Genomic DNA, 19,753 nt, shown 5'->3' on the forward strand with positions numbered 1-19,753 from the left:
AATCAAAATAAAAAGAAACAGAGTTTGTAATAAGTAAACTTTTCACTTGATTTTCTTTAGTAATTTTAACTTGCTGTTTTTTGAGGATATGTAAAACTTTTAAGACCAGACTATAAAGTATCTTCAAGTTTAACTTCTAAAATAGTTTACGGTAGCTTTCAAACAAAATTATGCTAGCTTGCTATGGCTTTTCAGAACTTTTGCCTTTTCCGTTTGATTTAAGGTAATATGAATTTGAAATCTTGAGGAATAATACCTTCCTTTAAAACATATAAATGTTATTCATGTAATTATTTGATCAACTGGAAGCATTTTCAGAGCCAAATCATTTTTTCTTTCAAGCCTCTCCAAGTGGATAATCAATTTTTTGTTTGGTTTGTTTCCAGATAACCTTTTTCATGCTGCTCTCTGCAGTGTGTGTAATGCTGAATTTGGCTGGTTCAATTCTCTCCTGTCAGAACGCTCAGCTTGTCAAGTCCCTGGAAGGCTGTCAGTTGGTAAGTAATGAAATGCAAACATTTTGATAAAGGTCATAAGCTCTGAATTTTCAGGGAAGTAATTCTTAAAATAATTTTATTATACCTTGTATTTATCCTGATACTTTATTATTATTGAAGGAATTTAAGTCAATTTGTTTCTAGAAATTGAAATTTGTTCTGCTTGTGAATCGGTGACTAATGGCGTATTTCTAAGTTTCACAGTGTCGTTCTGCTTTAGGATGAATGTCTTTAGTGATGATTATATTTTAGCATTTGTTGCATTGATTTCTCTTGTCACTGAATTTTTAAAAACCAATTATGTGAGTCTGTGTTAGGTGCCAAGATACATATAAACTTGATAATGAGTGCATCCAAACCATTTACTTCTCATTTTTCAATTTAAAAAGAGGGTTATATTTTAGATGTAGGGAAATGGTAGGTAGTATGCTGTGTGCATTGTATGGGTCAGCAGTGGTTTCTTGGACACAGCTATCACTCCAAATTATGTCTTAGCTCCTGGTAGGGTGATTCGTGCTTCTGGCTGTTGCAGACATCAAAGTGTGTCCATTCACATCCATCAAGGGTATAGACTGACTCTGATATGGCCCGAGATGCTGGACTTGGGGACATTTGTTTCTTTATCTGGGTGACTAGCCAGGGCTGCCTTTTAGAGCCGTGCACCTCCACAGCATCCCATCTGCTTGCTTGGCCCTTATTTACCATTTCTGAGATGTCGGGAGCAAGACTGAATTGCCTGAAGCTCTTCTGCAGTGGGGCCGTGGCTTCATTTCTCACAACTATGCTCTTTTGGGTCCAAGAGTCAGCTGTTGGGAGGCCTGCCACCCCCTGCAGTCCTTATCTCCAAGACCAGCAGGACTAGTGTGAGTGGGCTCTGCTCAATGCAGAGGCCCCTACAGAATTCCAGAAACTAACTATGGAAGGATAGTGGAACTGATGGCAACCAAGGGGCTAGAGATTAGGCTTAAAAAGTGGATGAACCCAAAGGAGTTTCTGTGGGTGCAGAAACCTGCTCTAGAGTTGGGGCCTGCCATGGGAACCCTGAAATTACCAGGATACACCTTCTGCAGGAATGAGCAATTCCAGTCTTAACATTTTGTCCATTGCTCTAGAGTCAGAATTCAGGGAGGAAGCATATGATTGGCTAATGGGATTGAGGATGTAATTCCCCAAAATGAAGCTAAGTGCTGAGGAAGGGTTGGGGTGAGGGGATAATAGCGAATGTTTGCTGGATGATCAAAAACAACAGTTAACTACTCTACCAGCAGAATCATGTGTACACACACACACACACAGAGATACATCTATTTCTGGACTTTTCATCCCATCCCAATCATCTGTGTGTTTACTTATATTTCAGAACCAACCTATTTTATTACATTAACTTTGTATTTTTATAATTTCCAGGGCAAAGCTGTGCTCCCACCTCCACTTGAGACTTGAATCTACTTAAAAATGTTTTTGCCTATTCTCTAAAATGTAATCTTCCAGATGAGTTAAAATAAAACTCAAAAGGAATTAATTTGAAAATTGAATTGGAATCATGTTAAAACTACAGGTTACATTGGGCGAGAATTGACATTTTAACACCACCATATTTTCCCTTTAGGCGCGTTGTATGTGCTTTGGTTTATCCCAGTTACTTTTATACACTTTTAAGGGTAGTTTTTTTTTCCCCTTTGGGATATTTAGTACATTTCCATATTTGTGTGTTTGTGCTGTTTTCCTCTGCATAATTAAGACTAACCCGAAAGTATTATAAATATGAATGTAATAAAGAGACATACATATGTATAACACCTCCTTTCAGAAAGTTTTGGTAACCAGATATTTCTGTGAATATTTTTGTGTATTTTTGTTTGCACACACTTGGGGCATCTGTTCCACACACAATTATTCACGTTGCTTTTGTCAGCCAACCATGTAGCTTGGCGACATTTGCACATCAGCACTTGGAGGTTTCCCAGCTGTTAAATAGAGAGCAGCAGAGAATCCCACTGCATGGATGGATGAGTATTTATTTAACCACCACTTAATGAAGTATAGGTTAGGGATGTTTCTAGTCTTTTACTAAAACAAACAAGGCAGAGAAGAGGACCCTTTGTGCACATTCATTGCTTGACAAATATTGAATGTCTTTTGCTGCTGTTGTAGGAACTGGCTGAGGTGCAAGCTGTGGGGCAAACAAGATAGGACTGAGCAAATAGATGGGGAGACGAAATTACTAAGAGCATCCCTTAGTCAAAGCCTGAGTGCACTTTAAATTTAGAATATTATTCCCAAATTGTCCTCCAAAACTGGGACACCAGACTTTTGCCTACACCAGATGCCTGTGTCATATTATCCAAACCTACACACATTTTTGAGTGCAATCAGGATTCCTTTGTCTTTGTCAATCTTAGTCTGTAATGTTGTATTTCTTTAGTTATAAGTGAGGTCAAGCATCTTTTGCATTTGTTATAAGATGTATTTCTTTTTTTTTTTTAAAGATTTATTTAACTATAAAGAACTGGGGTACAGGCCAGAGGCATGGAGGGTGAGAGAATTCACCAGAGACAGAGCAGGGAGCAGAACAGGCAGACGGACCAAAAACACTGCTGAGGGGAACAGCGGGTGAGTCAGGAGAGGTCTGCCGCACCATGTGGTTATCTCCCTGGCCGGCCAAGACTCAAACCCACACTGTAGAGGCTGCGGACAGCTTCTCAGTGCTGTGCCCAACCCGCTGTGCCCCCGGGGAGGTCCCAAGATATATTTCTTTATCTGCTTACTAGCATTTCATGTCTGTTGCCTATTTTTTCTGTTTGGTTTTTACTTTTCATAATTCATTTATAAAAGCACTCCCTATATTAAGGAAACTGCCATCTTCATGTGGGATGAGATATATTTCATAGCTTGTTATTCACCTTTTCATATATTTTTTTAAAGATTTATTTATTTATTTATACAAGCACTGGGTACAGTCAGAAGCGTGGGAAGGTGAGAGAATTCACCAGAGCCAGAGTGGGGAGCAGAACAGGCAGACTGACGAAGAAATACACTGCTGAGGAGAGCACGGACACCGAACCAGCTCTGCAGAGGCTGCGGGCAGCCTCGCAACCCAGCGCTCAACCGCTGCGCCACTAGGGAGGCCCCACCTTTTCATATTTTTAATGGTATTCTTTCTAGGTGGAAATTTAGGTACTCATATTGATTTTATTTTTTACTGCTATGGTTTCTGGCTTATTGTTGCCCCAAAAAAGATTTTCCCACTCAAGGATTATAAATAATTTCCCTATACCCCCCCCAGTAGTTTAGGATCTCATTTTTAAATATTGATATGTATTTCACAGCTCTGCAATTTACTTTGCTGTAAATAGCATTACGTTTTTCTAGTTTTAAAAAATATATATGTTGACTTTTATGTTTAGTTCTAGGTATTTTAAATATTTTATTGTTCTAGTAGGTATGTTTTATAAGTTATTTTATATTATAAGAAGCCATGAGTGGTATGCAAGGCTTTCAGGAACTTTTTTTTTTTTTGTTACTCACATTTAACTATACAATTATATCTTTGATCCTGTAGTTTATCAGGAGAAATAATTATGTCTCCTGCCCTCCACAATTTGTGGATCCTGCTTTGTTGTCCTATCTTGCTATTTTGTTTACAACTACCAAAATAGCAGTAGATATTAATTAGATATTAATTTGTCTCATCAGTTTTTATTCCTGAATTTGATTAGAAGCCCTTAATTATTCTCTGTTAAACATGATCCTAAGAGATGGTTTCAGATAGCTATTTTGTAATGTTATGATGATGAAGTCCTATTCATATTTTATTAAGTCTTATAAAAAATTAAATAGAGGTTAAATTTTATCAAAGAGGTTTTTTGACATCTGTTAAGATTATCTATTTTTAATTTGAATGCATTGGTACAATAGTTTATATTAATAGAGGCTCAAGATTAGATTACATGGAACATAACTGGAATTAAATCTTCATAGTCTTTTAAAACATTTCTGGAGTCTGTTAGCTATTTTTTATTTATGACTTTTCATCTATATTCATACTTGCAATCAATTTCTAGTTTTGTTTTTTTCCTACTTTCAGTATTTTGTTTTATGACTATAGTATTTCATAAAAATTAGTTGAGAAACTTCAATCTAAGGAATTTTCTGTTCCTTGATGGATATTTGCATCCAAATGTATAATTCTCTGGCCCTACCACTATTTTATAAAACAGTTATTTGGCATAAGTTTCTACTCTCTCCCAGCTTTTTTCTATTTCTTTCTTAACTTTTACTTTAGTCAATGTCTCTATTGTTATTACTTTCTTATTTTTTGACTTTTCCACATTTATTAATTTAAATGAATGCATTGAGTTGTCTTAAAAAATCCATGGTAATATTTGTTCTTATTCTTTTTATTTGTGTTCATGTTGTTTTATATATTTTCTTTTTCTTTCTTTCTCGACAAGTATTGCCAGAAATTTATCTTTTTCATTTATTGGAAATATGCAGGTACCAAGGAGATATATCCATTGTAAAATTCCAAAAATAAACCGAAAGCCTCTGTCAGCACAGGCCCTTATGGAAATTTCTATATGCAGAATAGAGAAATAGCCTCAGCCCTGGCCCATCCTTTTAATGCCTGTATTATATTCTACACATTATTTAACAGTCTCCATCTGCAGGGCATTTACGTGGTCTCTAACTTCCCGTGTCACAAATAATGCTGGAACTAACTGTCTTATAAATAAATAGGTAGACAAGTTTGTGTGCATTTTTTAAAATTTTCAAAACTCTTAGCCATTCCCATCACATGGAGAGATTGTCACGGTGGTTTAATGTGTGTGTCCCTAACGGCTGGTGATACTGAACATATCACCCTGCACTTCATTACACCTGTGCATCCTCTGTAGTAGAACATCTGTTCATGTCTTGGGCGCTTTTTGCCTTGATTTTTTTCAATATGTAGAACTAGAATAAGATACTAGTCCTTGTGGAATATGTGATCTGCAAATATTTACCCAAGTCTTTTCATCTTCTTAATGGGGTCTTTGACAGGGCAGACATTTATTTTGATGAATTCTAATTTATCCACTTTTGCTTTAATGGATGATGCTTTTGGTATCAAGTCTAAGAATCCTAGAGACTTTCTTCTAGGTGGGGTTAGGAGTTCCAGCTCCCCAGGAGGCCCCCACTGATACCTGCCTGACTAGGGAGGGTGGCCATGCCTCCCACTGCTCCCTAAGCTGCTTGGACCTACACAGGGTGGGCACTAAGGTTTCAGTCTGTACAACGCTGGAGTCCCCACTCTGCATTAAGGCCTCCTCAGGAGGGTGGAAGGCTGCCTCCTAACAGCCAACTGGCAGTGGAACCCCAAGTTTAACAACTTGGGAGTAGTGGGGTCTCAATCCTTTTTATCTTTTCCTTTCCACATAGCTGTGAAAACAAAGATGTTATCCCTCTATTATGAATTTTTATAGCACATATATTTTTTTCTTGGCTTGATCAATAGGGTTTAAGTAGACACTGGGTACCCCACCGTGCAACACACTTTTAAAATCACCATCGACTGAGTTTCATAGAAGGACTCATCATGGGAGGCACAGTAGGCAAAGGGAGAGCCCTTTCATGTATTGGGGGGCCCTACAGCTTCCTTCACCGGTCACCCATGGTGGGGGGTTGTGCTCTCACAGAGGAGGTTCTGTTGCGCCTGGACAGTCCCCACCCTGATAAGCCACAGCTGCTTTCTAACAGCTGTTCTTTTTTTAATTTTTTTAAAGATTTATTTATACAAGAACCAGGGCCAGATGTGCAGGAGGGTGAGAGGATTCACCAGAGACAGAGCAGGGAATAGAACAGGCAGACTGACTGAAATACACTGCTGAGGGGAGCAGCGGGAGAGACAGGAGTGGTATGCTGTGCCATGTGGGTATTTCCACGGCCAGCCAGGATAGAACCCACGCTGCAGAGGCTGCGGACAGCTTCACAGCGCTGCACTCAACCACCTACACCACCTAGGCCCTCTAACAGCTGTGCTATGACATTTCTGCAGTCACACATTTTGGAATTCCCACTGCCCCTTGTACTTTGGAAAGCCTACCCCACCGTGTCCACTCGCCCTAGCCTCCCTGGCCTAGGGATACCACGGGACAGAGGAGGCCACACAGCATCTCCACGTGGGCCTGGGGTGTCCAAGAAAACAGTGAGTTAAGAAGACTGAACTTTTAGATCATTTGTCCAGGAAAATCCTCATCAGTCCAGGCCCCATGCTATCCTTTATTCATGTTGAGGATTTATAGGGGAAAGGTTGGCAAATAATTGTGGGTTTTTTTTTTTTTATGCCTTTGTTTTATTCCCAATTTTCAGGGGATTGACCAAGGGCTCACCATTTAGTGTAATGTTTGCTGTCAGCTTCCCAAAAGGTGCCCTTACTAACAAGATATTTTCTTCTCTCCTGCTTTTCTAAGATGTTTTTTAAATCAAAATACATGTAAATTTTGTCATCATCATTTCAACATCTGTGAAAATGACCCTACAGCTTTTGTCCTTTTGTTTATTAATGTAGTGATTTGCATTAATAGATTTCCTAATGCTGAACCACCTTTGCATCACAGAAATAGGCCCTCCTTGGTCAACTGATTTCAATCATACATATTATCCTGCATTCAAATTGCTGATATTTTATTTAAGAGCTTGCTTGTGTCTAAATTCATAAATGAGATTGGCCTACAGTTTACCTTTTGGTGCTGTCTCACCCAGTTTCCTATCAGAATTGTGCTTACTGTACAGAAAGAACTTGGAAACATCTGGTTTCATCTGTCCTGTGACGTAGATTAAATATGGTAGGAATTATCTGGGTTTGTTGCATTTGGAGAATTGATTCTACTTAAAATTTTTTTTTCCTATGGTCATTGTGTTAGTCATGCTTTCTTTTGTTTCTGCGGGTAGCCTGTGAGTCCCAGCTCTAAAGGGGCTCCTGCTTCCCAGCCTTTCCTGTGCCTGAGCTCCTCCATTCCCTCCTTTCCTGCTTCCTGGGACTCCCATTGGCCTCCCCCACTTGCAGCTGGCACATCCTCTGAAAGGCCATCTCTCCTCACCCCAGCCAATCTCTCTGCCTCTGTTATTCTCTCTCTTCACATTTTGCCTGTTTTCTTCTGAGCACTGGCTTTTCCCCATCACTCCCTACTTGCAAAGCAGCACCAGGGAGCAGGCCACATCTGTGCTGTGCAGGGCCTGGCACCACGCCTGAGGCTCGAGCACGGGAGTGAATCTGTGACTGTACCCCAGGGGTTCTTTTCCTAAGAGCCTCGGGGGAAGATAAAAAAATCATTCCAGAATTTTAAGTAAACATGCTGTTTTAGGTTAATTATAAGGAAAGGCATTACTAGCTTTCAAATGCCTTTTAAAATTAAATTAAAATTTAATTTGAGGCTGCTTGTACAGTGAAATATTATAGCATCAAAAATTAATTCCAATATTTTTTATGAGCTAACATTCTCAATCCATTCTGCAGAAGTTTTAGATTTAGTTTCACACTTTTATTTCTGAGTTTTATTTTTTAAAAGATTTATTTATTTATGCATATGAGAACTGGGGTTCAGACCAGAGATGCAGGTTGTAAGAGGATTCACCAGACAGAGCGGGGAACAGAACAGGCAGACTGACGAAACACACTGCTGAGGGGAGCAGTGGTCAAGTCAGGAGAGATCTGCTGCGCCATGTGGGTGGCTCCCTAGACAGCCTGGGATCGAACTTGTGCTGCAGAGTAGGTGTGGATAGTTTCATAGTGCTGTGCTTAACTCCTGTGCCACCAGGGAGGCCCTCTTTCTGAGTTTTTAAATGAAAGCCCAACAGAATGCTTCTCAAATGCAGGTCAACATAATACATTTTACTATGTGTGTGGATAAATATTTTGCTTAAATGAAAAGAGGCTGTTTTTCTGGTTTTTTCTTTTTTTTTTTTTTAAGATTTATTTATTTATGCATATAAGAACTAGGATACAGACTAGAGGTGTGGGGTGAGTGAGAGGATTCACCAGAGACAGAGTGGGGAGCAGAACAGGCAGACTGACTGAAACACCCTGCTGAGGAGAGCAGCGGGCGAGTCAGGAGAGGTCTGCTGTGCCATGTGGGTAGCTCCCTGGCTGGCCGGGGATCAAACTCATGCTGCAGTGGTTGCAGATAGCTTCATAGATTGTGACTTAACCCCTTGCACCACCAGGGAGGCCCCCTGTTTTCTTTTTAAAAAATTAAATAAAATAGGAATAGATTTTCATTGTAAAAGATGCACGCAATACATACATGGGAATAAACCTGGAAGCCTCCTCTCCCACACTCAGCCTCCCACTCCTTACCACACAGACCATCTCTTTGCGGTGTGTTTGGGCCCTTTGTGTGCACGTATATTTATGTACATGCGTGTGTACATGTACCCACACAAATACAGAGTTGTTTATTTTTTTAAATAAGCTAATACTATGTAGGTTTGTCTGTAGTATTTTTCCTTCTCAAGGATAACCTCTCAGACACACCTGCGCGTGTATATAGGGAGTTCATCTCTCCTTTAAAGGCTGCTCATGCCTCCCTGCAGGATCCCACATTTCATGTGCTCAGAGGCCATTGGGCCATCTCCTTGGCTTTGCTGTCACAGGCCTGCCCACAGGGAACATGCATTCCTGCCCTCTTCTTTGGTAAATTTGAACATCACCGGATACTCATTTTACTATAAAGGAAACAAATAGAACCCCCATCACTGTCATGTGGAGTAGATTAAAATATTTGTCTCTATTGGTATTGCTGCAGGAATTAGACATTTTATAAAAGGTATATGTGAACTCATTTAATGTCTGTTTAGACATCACTTGAAATACGTCCTATAATATTTTTATATAAAACCACTCCTAACTGCTGCATGTTGGTAATGACAGTGATGATTGCTAAGTTTGTCGAACACCCACAAGGTATGAGATTTTGTGGCAAGCACGTTTATATACATACATTCCATTTACTCCCGACAGCTCTGAGTGGGAAGCAGGTACTAATTTACCCCCATTTTACAGATAAGAAAACTGAGACCTTGGGCAAAAAGTGACCTTCCCAAAGTCATGGAGCCAGCCATGAGATGGTGTTGGCTTCTGATTCAACCTGTGCTCTCTGCACATTTCTGTTTCATAAGCACATTTACTTTCTTTTTTTTTTTTTTGAAGATTTATTTTTTTATTTATACAAGAACTGGGTACAGGTCAGATCCGCCGGAGGGTGAGAGGATTCACCAGAGACAGAGCGGGGAACAGAACAGGCAGACTGACAAAATACACTGCTGAGGGGAGCAGCGGGCGAGACAGGAGAGGTCTGCCGCCATGTGGGACCCTCACCGGCCAGCCAGGATCGAACTGGTGCTGCAGAGCCTCACAGTGCAATGCTCAACTGCCTGTGCCACCAGGGGAGGCCCCAGCACATTTACTTTCACTTCTGTTTTACATAGCACTTTCACTATTTTACATATCACCACCTCAGGATGATACTCACAATTCAAAGAAAAAGGGAAGATGAAAAGCACCAGCCGGTGGAGAAAAAAGATATATCTTATTTATTTTTGGTCAGAGTAAATCTTTGAATACCTGGGAAAACTCCCCTGCATAAAGTCTTTCAATGAACCTAAACCATTTTTATATGTCATAACAAAGCAGTGTGAAATGTGTATGTACAATTTTGTAAGGAATGTGAGCTCTTCCTTCCATCCCTCATCAAGCAGGTTGCTGGGAGTAGTATCTTCCCCTGTAAGTAAACAGTAACCTGATTTATATTGTGCTCATCATGACCCCACCAGTGTTTTTCTGACCCTAAATCCCTTTTAATTAAATTCATCACACTGCAGGGAGAGTGTGCTGCCTCCTTGTCAGCTGAAAAGCAGGACTAGCCCAGATCCTGCTGTGCCTGTGATCTGCACACTAATTGTACATTGCTCAAATCTCTGCCCAGGCTTCCTGGGATATACCTACATCCCCCCAGAACAAAAAAAAAAGTGAGATCTGACACTTGGGGTGAGTGTTTTGATGGAAAGCAGATTACCGTCTTCTGTTTCATCTGTTTATTTTCTGATTGGTGAGCTTGCTTGAGCTCAGCCTCTCCCCTGAGTGTGCCTCCCAAATACAATGTATAGTTTCTGGTGGGGGAAGCCAGAGTGCAGCCCCTTTTCCTTAAAGTAATTAGCAAAGGACTTTTCATATAAGGCAGGGAAACATATGATAAAAAGAAAGAAAACCATTTATTAGCAAAGGAAGAAGCATGGCATGATTGGGAATTAGAATTTCTAGTTCATCTTCATTTCCAAGTCCACTTAAGGGATGAGAACAGTGCTATGATTTTGTTGGCCAATGCTGTTGCTGTTTGGGTGTGCTGGCGCAGCCTGGTAATGGTGTGAGAGTATGGTTTATTAAATGACCAGATTTTGTGATCTGGTTATCACCATTTTTAAAAATTAAATTATATAAATTAAAAAAGTAATACATTATGTTAAAAGAGGCAGTATATATTAAAAACTTAACCATTTCCTTTTTAAAAATACTTTTTATTATTTTCACTCTCGTATCTATTTAAATTATATCTTTATGGTAGAAATACTATGTCATGAATTATGTTAGTCACGGTTCTCTCAAGAAGCAGAACCAGTAGGACGCGCGCACACACACACACAAAGAGAGACAGAGATATGATATGTGTATGTGATTTATTTATTACATATAAGGAGATTTATTATAAGGGATTAGTATATGTGATTGTGGAGGCTGAGAAGTCCCACCATTTGCAGTCTGCAAGTTAGAGACCCAAGAAAGCCTGGGGTGTGGTTTAATCTGATTCCAAAGGCCTGAGAAACAGGGAAACCTACAGCATGCACCCTAGTTTGAGGGCCAAGAAGGTGAGGTGAGTGGTCACAGCCCAGCAGTGAGGCAGGAAAAGGGGTTGAATTCCTCCTTCCTCTGCCTTTTGTTCTATTCAGGCCCTGGGGGAAACCCACATCCTTTGGGGAGAAAAGTCTACTGAATTCACTGACTCTAATGCCAGCCTCATGCAGAAACATAGGCACACCAGGTAGGATGTTTAGTCTGGACACCTTGTGACCAGCCCAGTTGGACTGCTGCGGTGTGCTGCTGTCCTTTTCCTCTCAATTCAGCTTTCAGGACACCATGCTGATAGCTTGATACTAGTCATGATGGGAGTAGGTTTTCTTTTAATCATGTTGCTTTTACTAAGATGCCAAATTCTCTTTCTTGGAACTCCTATTTAGAGGGTTAAAGATACATGTGTTTTAACTTTGCTATTATAGTTTTAAGATTATATTTATTTATGGCATTTACCAGATGCGGAAAGAGTGTCAGTCTGTCTCAGTTTTCACATATTTTATTTAGCACTCTAGTATTAATTTAATTTGAGTAGAGTACCTATTGGAAATCAGCAAAAACTACAAATCAAGGTTTGATTTATTATCTTACTGGTTGTATCAAGAATAGATAGCTTTTCTTGTGTAAAAGGCTGAATAGTAAATATTTCACACTTTACAGGCCAGATGATGTCTGCTGCAACTACTCAAAAAATGGCACAAAATCAGTCATTTTTTGACTATCAGTCAATGAATGGGCATGACTTTGTGCTAATAAAACAGTTCTAATAAAGTTTTATTAAAACAAGCCATGGGCTGGATTTAGTCCTGGACTATAATTTGCCAACTCCAGGTATAGATTAAGAAAGTAGTGAAACAAATGTTCATAATGCAGATTAAACATAAAAGCATGTCATGTATATAGCGTTACACTATATGTAACATCAAAAATAATAAGGGCTTTCTTCCACTGTCTTTCCACTAGTTGAAAACAATCAGCCAGAACCTTATTCAGATGCGTTAGCTTCTTATCTCAGCTCTTGATTGTTTGTGACTAGCTTGAGAAGCAGTGATGTAGTTAATTCAAAACAATAGGTCAGTCCCAAAATTATTTACTTAAGGTAGCAACTCATTTTTTACATTTTATGATTCAGTTGGGCATCCACTGTTTTTATAGAATTTGTTATTCAGAAAGAGTTGTGCCATTATCCATGTTTTCATTCCATAGCTCACCCCAGTCACTTCTCAAGTTGTTATAAAGTTGTTTTTCAGGGTTAGGAAAAGAAATTAAATGTATTAGTTTAAAGCAGGGCTAAACCTAGTTGTTAAGAGGGAATATAAAAATGCATTCAGATTTAGAGCAAAACAATACATGGAGTGTGGAAAAGGAGAAAATTATAAATCAACTTTCACACGTTTCTTCTGCATTAACACTTTTCATGGTGGATAAAGAATGACTAGATCGAAGTAGAGAGAACACGTGGAATTAAAGAGAGAGAATGAAATTTAGAAATTGTCTGTGGTTAATCCTCTTTAGAAATGGACAAGGAGTACGTAGCTCTCTGTGTCAGTCAGATAACTTATATAAGCCAGAATCCTCATAAATCCCTTGATTTTATTCCCTAGATATTGGATCTTAAAAATCTCTTCTCAAAAACCCTGTGAAAATGGATCCAAAGACTTGTTTTGGATTTAATGTTACCCCATGGTGAGCTTCTGTGAAAATGCTACCCACAAATGCTTCATTTCTAGACTAGAAATGTTGAAAGTCACAGTTGTCGGTATGGATTTTTTTTCAACTTTAATAGATATTCTTACTGAGATATTTGTAGATTCACATAAAGTTGTTGGATGTAATAGCTAATAGACAGAGATCTGCCTGCACTTTGCCCAATTTTCCCAGTAGTAACAATATTACAGCCATCATAGCCATCTGGATGTTATTCACTTCAAGTTATTCGGATTTCTCTCTGTTCCAGAAGCAGTTGCGTAGAATTGGTGTTAATTCTTTAAGCATTTGATAGGATTTTCCAGTGAGACCATCTAAGCCTAGAGATTTCTTTTCAAAGATATATGAAATTAGGAATTTAATTCTCTTAATAGTTATAAGGCTACTCAGATTATCTATTTTATTTTGGGTGAGTTGTGGTAGTTTTTGGTTTTTCAAGGAATTTATTCAATTTCTTTTCGACTTGTCAAATCTGTATGTATAGAGTTGTAATATTATTCCCTTATCATAATTTTAATGACTGCAGTGTCTGTGGTGCTATCTCCTGTTTCATTTCCAATTTTTTGGTAACTGTCTTTTATCTTTTTTCATGGTAGAATTTTGTCAATTTTGTTGCTCTTATCAAAGAACAAGTTCTTTTTTCATTGAATTTTTCAACTATTTTTTCTCTTTTCAATTTAATGTATTTCTACTTTTTATGATTTCCTTCCTTCTGCTTGCTTTGGGCTTTTATTTTGCTCTTTTTTATTTTCTTGAGGTAGGAATTGAGTTATTGATTTATGAACTGTCCTTATTTCTTATAAAAGTGTCTAGTGCTATAAATTTCCTTCTCAGTTATTGCTTTAGCTGCAACCTGCATATTTTGATAAGTTTTATTTTGCTTTCATTCAGTTTTATGTGTTTTTAAATTTCCTTTGAATCTTCCTCTTGATCCATGGGTTAGTCAGAAGTGTGTTGTTTAATTACACATGTTTAGATTTCCCTCATTATCGCAAAGAAAAGTTAAGGTGTGACAAGAACTTCCATGTGAAAGATCAGCAAGATAAAAAGATAATACATGGCAATGATACAACTAATCTATGAAAGAAAAAGGAAAGGAAGTAGGAAATTTAAAAACTCATAGCCTGTAAACAGAATCAATCATCATTACAGAGGTTTTAGAAGATTGAGAAGCTTCCTTTCATCATGTTCTATAAGGAATAAAGACTATGAAACTGTCTGTTCCATGAGCCTTTGAAAATATTCACCAGCTAAAATGAGAGTGGTGATGTTTGAAGAATATATAGTTATTTGACAATTTCTGCGTTTTTTCATATCTGTGATCTGTTTGAGCTTTGGTTCACTTTTATTTATTTATTTATTTATTTGAGTTTTTTTTTTTTATAGAGGCATGTTTTATTTATTTATTTGTTTGTTTATACATGCACTGGGTAGTCAGAAGCGCCAGAGGGTGAGAGAATTCACCAGAGCCAGAGCAGGGAACAGAACAGGCAGACTGATGAAATACACTGCTGAGGGGAGCAGCGGTCAGCAGGAGAGGTCTATGTGCCATGCGGGACCCTCCGCAACCCAGTGCTCAACCGCTGCGCCACTGGGGAGGCCCCCTTTGGCTCACTTTTAACTCATGAGTATAAATAGCTTATAGTATTCTTTTATAAATATTTTATATTACTTTAATATACTTTTTATATCTTATGTTCCTGTGTATGCAGGAACTTATCTATTATGTTATTGATAATTTATACATTTTGACTTTTATGTTTTTCTTCATTATGCTTATGAGTTAATAATTAAATGGTATGTTAGCCTGTTCATAAAGGTTAGTCTTTTTCTTTTTTTTTCTGTTGTGCTAAAATACACATAACATAAAAATTTACCACTTTAACCATTTTTAATTATATAATTTAGTGGCATTCAGTATATTCACGTGTTGGTGCCACCATCACCACTATCCATCTCCAGAATTTTTTCATCTTTTTTCATTTTTCAACAAAAATTTTATTTTACTGAAACACTAACTCCCTCCCCAGTGCCCTCAATCCTTGGCAACCACCATTGTACTTTCCATCTATGATTTTCACAACTCACAAAAATGGACTCATGCAGTATTTGTTCTTTTGTGTCTGGCTTATTGCATCTACATATTTTCAAGGTTTCCTTTTACTTTTAATTGGTAAGTTTTGTCTATTTGTATTTATGCTTATGAGAGGTGATTGGTCTCAGTCTATTGACTTTATGTGCAGTGTGTTTGCATTTTCATATATGCTGCAGAAATGTGTTCATCATTTTCCATAACGCACCTCAAATTGACGTGTGTTAACTGATTTAGGAAAAATAAATTTGACTCTTAGTCTCTATCAGTTTAAAGTAGTCTCTCCAAGATGAACTCTCTTTCCAGAAGGTGTGCAATTTTCTTCCCAGATTGTCTTCTCCTTTCCTGTCCCTGGTGGTTTCTCCCATCTGAGGGAGCAAATGGAATAAATGTAACACCCCAGCAGTGGGGGCGGGCAGAGTAACTCTTGTTCTGTGTTCTGTCCCCCTCGCCCTTTCTAAAGTTGTGCTCTGAAGATGACCCTGGGCCCACCCAGCTGTCCATCTGTGCTACCACCAGCCACTGATGTCTGGCCTGGAGCCATGTCCTCTCTGAAGCACAAAGGAGTCCTGGGACCCTACTTGCCACCCCATTATGAGTGTGAGAGGGGCAACATTCAGACCCTCCCACCCTACATTTACATGCTTGCAGCTACCCCATTAGCTCCAGGCTTTAACCATAGGGCTTGGGTCCCTACATGCTTATAAACAGGTTTCTGTTGGCTGGTAACCCTGTCCATTCTTTTTAGCTTGTTGCCAGAAGCAAGAGGCTGCTGTCCTTTGACAAGTGTCCTAGATCAAATTCTGACAATCCAGTCTTCCTGCCTGCCAAGGGCTTGCTTTCACTCTTCTTTGTGGAAACTCTTCTTAGGCCACATCTCAAGTCTTCCTCCCTGTAGCTAATCCTCCATGCTGCTACTCCCAGAGCTCTTCTTCTCAGGAACTCACATGAGGCCAGGCAGAACTCAGGAAACATCTGGTGAATGCAGGGTTGAGCAGTATCTTTCCTGCAAATTTCACATTCTGCATTTGACAACTCTATTCAGTTAGCTGGAATAATCTGACTTAATAGTTTCCTGATTCAATTTGTTATTGTTTTTAAAGTCATTTTGTTTTTATGAACCAGTTATTTTATTGATTACTGCTGGGTTTGTCAGGACCACTGGTGGAGACCCTCGATGGTTCATTTTAGAAGAGGTCCTTAATTTTGTGACAATGTCATTTTTCCTAGGCCTGTTAGGATTTCTTTCTTGAGGCTTGTGGCTGCATTTATTACTCTAATCTCAAAATTGAAAGCATCCAGTAACCAAGCCAACACCAATTAGGTCTCCACAGCCCTCCGAAGAGCCCCACAGTAACCAGGGCAACCCCCATTTGGCTTCATCATGATGAATAATAAGTTATGAAAGGACATGGCTGTAGGCTGGGGCTATTGGAAATCCCTGGCTGTAAAGATGAGGGAAAACTCGGCTGAAAGTACATAGCCCTGATCAAGATTTTGGCTATTGTCTCTTCACAGTTTCCATTGTTGTCAAAAGCTGTAACTTTTATTCTACTCACCATGGGTCAAAATAGTCTTGGCCTCTTTTGGATTCACAAGAAACTTAGCATTTAACCACTCTTGTAGTTTTTCATGATTACATATATCCACCCCACCGCCAGTGACACAGTTCTGTTTTAATTCATCTTCATGTGAATTTGCTGTTATCATCAGTAACAGGTTTCATGGCTGATGCAGAAATTTGAAACTTAATTCCAAACCCCTAAGATTTCCAGTCAGGAAGAAAAAGAAAAACAGCAAAATAGGTTGATACTTTTCAAATTAGCCAACACTGACTCTATACAAATATTTAGCTGTCCTCTGTATACTCATTCCTTTTTTCAGTCACAGGATCATACATTTCAGAGGCAGAACCTTGTGTCTGTCATGTTCTAGGGACCAGGACATGTCAGTGGCTAGTCCCACTGGTCCCAGCTCCACGGCCACCCCCTGTGCGGCTCACTGCTCCGGGGAGAGGCATGAGGCACATGAGCAAGCAGAGGTGACCGTGTGGACAGCAGGACCTGCTCCCCCTGGAGCCTACCTGCGTGCCAGTGAAGGGGGGAGGGGTGTCAAAGGAACAGCTCTAAGGACAGAGGGTGGAGATGGAATGACCTCGGGGAGAAGGAAGCTCCTCCACCCCAAGCCTTGTCCTGAGGGAGCAGCTCCCGCTCAGATGTAGGGGTCCTGGGACTGAAAACTTTTCAAGAAAAGCTAGAAATTGAGAATTGTTTTAATGTGAAGCCCCTCAATTTATCTTCCAGCACCCTGTGAGTCCCCCAAGAATAAAAGAAAGTAAAAATAAAAATCACTGTCCATTGGCCCTGAGGGGGACCGAGGGCAGCTCCACTCCATCGTCCGTCCCTCGATTCTTGTCCTGCCTTGGCCCCTTATGAGGTGTGTTCTTGCTGGGGTCAGCTGGCAGGTCATCACTTGTTGGGGGTGTCTAAGGGGCTCGTTCTGCGTAGCGTTTTCAGTTTTACCTCTAAGCAGAGTGCGCCGTTGGTGCTTCTGCCAGTGGGATTTGAAAGTTTCCAGACTCTCACATACTTCTTACCTTAGGGAGCAAAAAAAAAAAAAAAAAAAAAGTAAAACTAATAGAATTGTTTGCCTTTATCAGTTCATATTTATGTCATGTTCTAGAAATGCGCAAATACTGTTGACAGGCATCTGTGTCTGGATCTAGTGATTCTCAGTGAGGTGAAATATGAGGGGGGCCCTGAACCTGCACCCGCACACAGAGGATGAAGCAGGCCCCTGCCAGGCCAGAGCCCCTCCTTCCACACCTCTCCCTACCCGCTGGGAAAGGAGTGGGCTGGTGAGGATGCTTCAGCATGCCGGGCTCTCTACTCAGACTCCGTGGAAGCTGGAGAAGCTGTTCTGGATGGGCCCCGTGGAGTCGTTTAAAACATTATTTCCCCAGTTCATTTGCCTATAGAGCCTAAATTTAGGGTGTTTACAATTTTGCTATTATTCCACGCCCTGCTGCTACAAAAATTCTTGCTCAGGTCTTTCTGGAAGAAAAACGCTAACTGCCTTGTGTTCCTATTAACCAGCAAGATTGTTCTCAGCCCTCTCTCAACGGCTGCCAGCAGCCCATTGGAGCTGTGCTTTGATTACAGTGCTAGCTAATGAAATTTCAGTCTGGCCTACAAATGCAAGTTTGCATAATTAACCAGAGGAGTCCTGGGAGGAGGTGAAGGCCATGTCCATCCCTCTTGGGCCCAGAGGAGGAATCCTACTAGTTCAGTGCCTCCCATGTGATAGAACATTTCAGAATAGGAATTTCATTTTCCTGTTCCACAGGGAGGTTGGTGTGGCCCTTCCTAACTTACCAACCAGGCTGTCCTTGAAAGCATCATTTCAACAAAGAAAAATCTTTGCAAGTTCAAAGGAATAGTTTTTTATGTCATCCCCATGATGCATTCTCCAAAGTGCAATTAAAAACATAAGGTTACAGGGCCCCCCTGGTGGTGCAAGGGATTAAGCACCGCACTATGAAGCAATCCGCAGCCTCTGCAGCACAAGTTTGATCCTGGGCCGGCCAGGGAGCAATCCACATGGCAAGGCAGACGTCTTCTGTCTCGCCCGCTGCTCCCCTCAGCAGTCTGTTTCAGTCAAACTGCCTGTTCTCTTCCCCACTCTGTCTCTGGTGGATCCTCTCACCCTCCACATCTCTGGCCTGTACCCCAGCTCTTGTGTGCATGGGTAGATAAATCTTTAAAAAAATAAATAAAGGGCCTCCCCGGTGGCGCAGCGGTTGAGCGCTGGGTTGCGAAGCTGCCCACGGCCTCTGCGGCGCCGGTTCGATCCCCAGCTGCTCCCCAGCCACCGGAGGAGGGTCCCACATGGCGTGCAGACCTCTCCTGCTGCCCGCTGCTCCCCTCAGCAGTGTACTCCGGTCCTTCTGCCTGCTCTGCTCCCCGCTCTGGCTCTGGTGAATTCTCTCACCCTCCCGTGCTTCTGACTGTACCCAGTGCATGTATAAACAAAAACAAACAAACAAACAAATAAATAAATAAAATAAAAAAAATGCCTCTATAAAAATAAATAAATAAATAAATAAATAAGTAAAAACATAAGGTTACAGCTCTGCCTTCAGCAGCAATGTGGACACCTTTCCTGTGCCCCATGCCTGTCTTCTAATGCACTTTAGTTACATGACAAGTGGAATTTAGAAACATTGATCAATCATAACTGCAGAGCACTATGATGGCATAAAATATCATAATGAAAGCAGTGTAGGGAGAAAACAATTGTCAGTTTAAAGGTGGAAAGACTCAGAGGAACAAACCTAGTAGGAGCCGTCATGACCTGGCTTCTCTAAATCCCCACGTGTTAGATGAAAACTAGTCACACCCCAGCCTAGGGACCACCGAGCCTCCGGAACTCTGGAGGGGGTTGGGGATGGACATACAGACCCTAGGGCCGCCCCAGTGCCCCCAGCCCACAGTGTCAATAAGTACCCAAAGTTGGGGCTGACATCCAGGCCACTGAGCACAGTTCAAAGGCAGCAGCGCCTGGTCTGTCGGT

The 19,753-nt window shown here is 40.3% G+C and overlaps 1 protein-coding gene across 3 annotated transcripts in view; it reads left to right on the forward strand.

The window, feature by feature from the left end:
- Positions 1-19,753, forward strand: part of ENTREP2 (endosomal transmembrane epsin interactor 2) — a 280,311-nt gene that overhangs the window by 201,199 nt on the left and 59,359 nt on the right. For all 3 annotated transcript variants that reach the window (XM_054694788.1, XM_054694787.1, XM_037510095.2), the window contains exon 3: positions 387-497. In XM_054694788.1, coding sequence (XP_054550763.1) covers positions 387-497 — 111 coding nt within the window. The remainder of the gene's footprint in view (positions 1-386; positions 498-19,753) is intronic.

The sequence above is a fragment of the Talpa occidentalis genome, unplaced genomic scaffold (genome assembly GCF_014898055.3).
Source record: "Talpa occidentalis isolate TD23 unplaced genomic scaffold, MPIMG_talOcc4v2.1 talOcc4.14, whole genome shotgun sequence".
Lineage (NCBI taxonomy): Eukaryota > Metazoa > Chordata > Mammalia > Eulipotyphla > Talpidae > Talpa > Talpa occidentalis.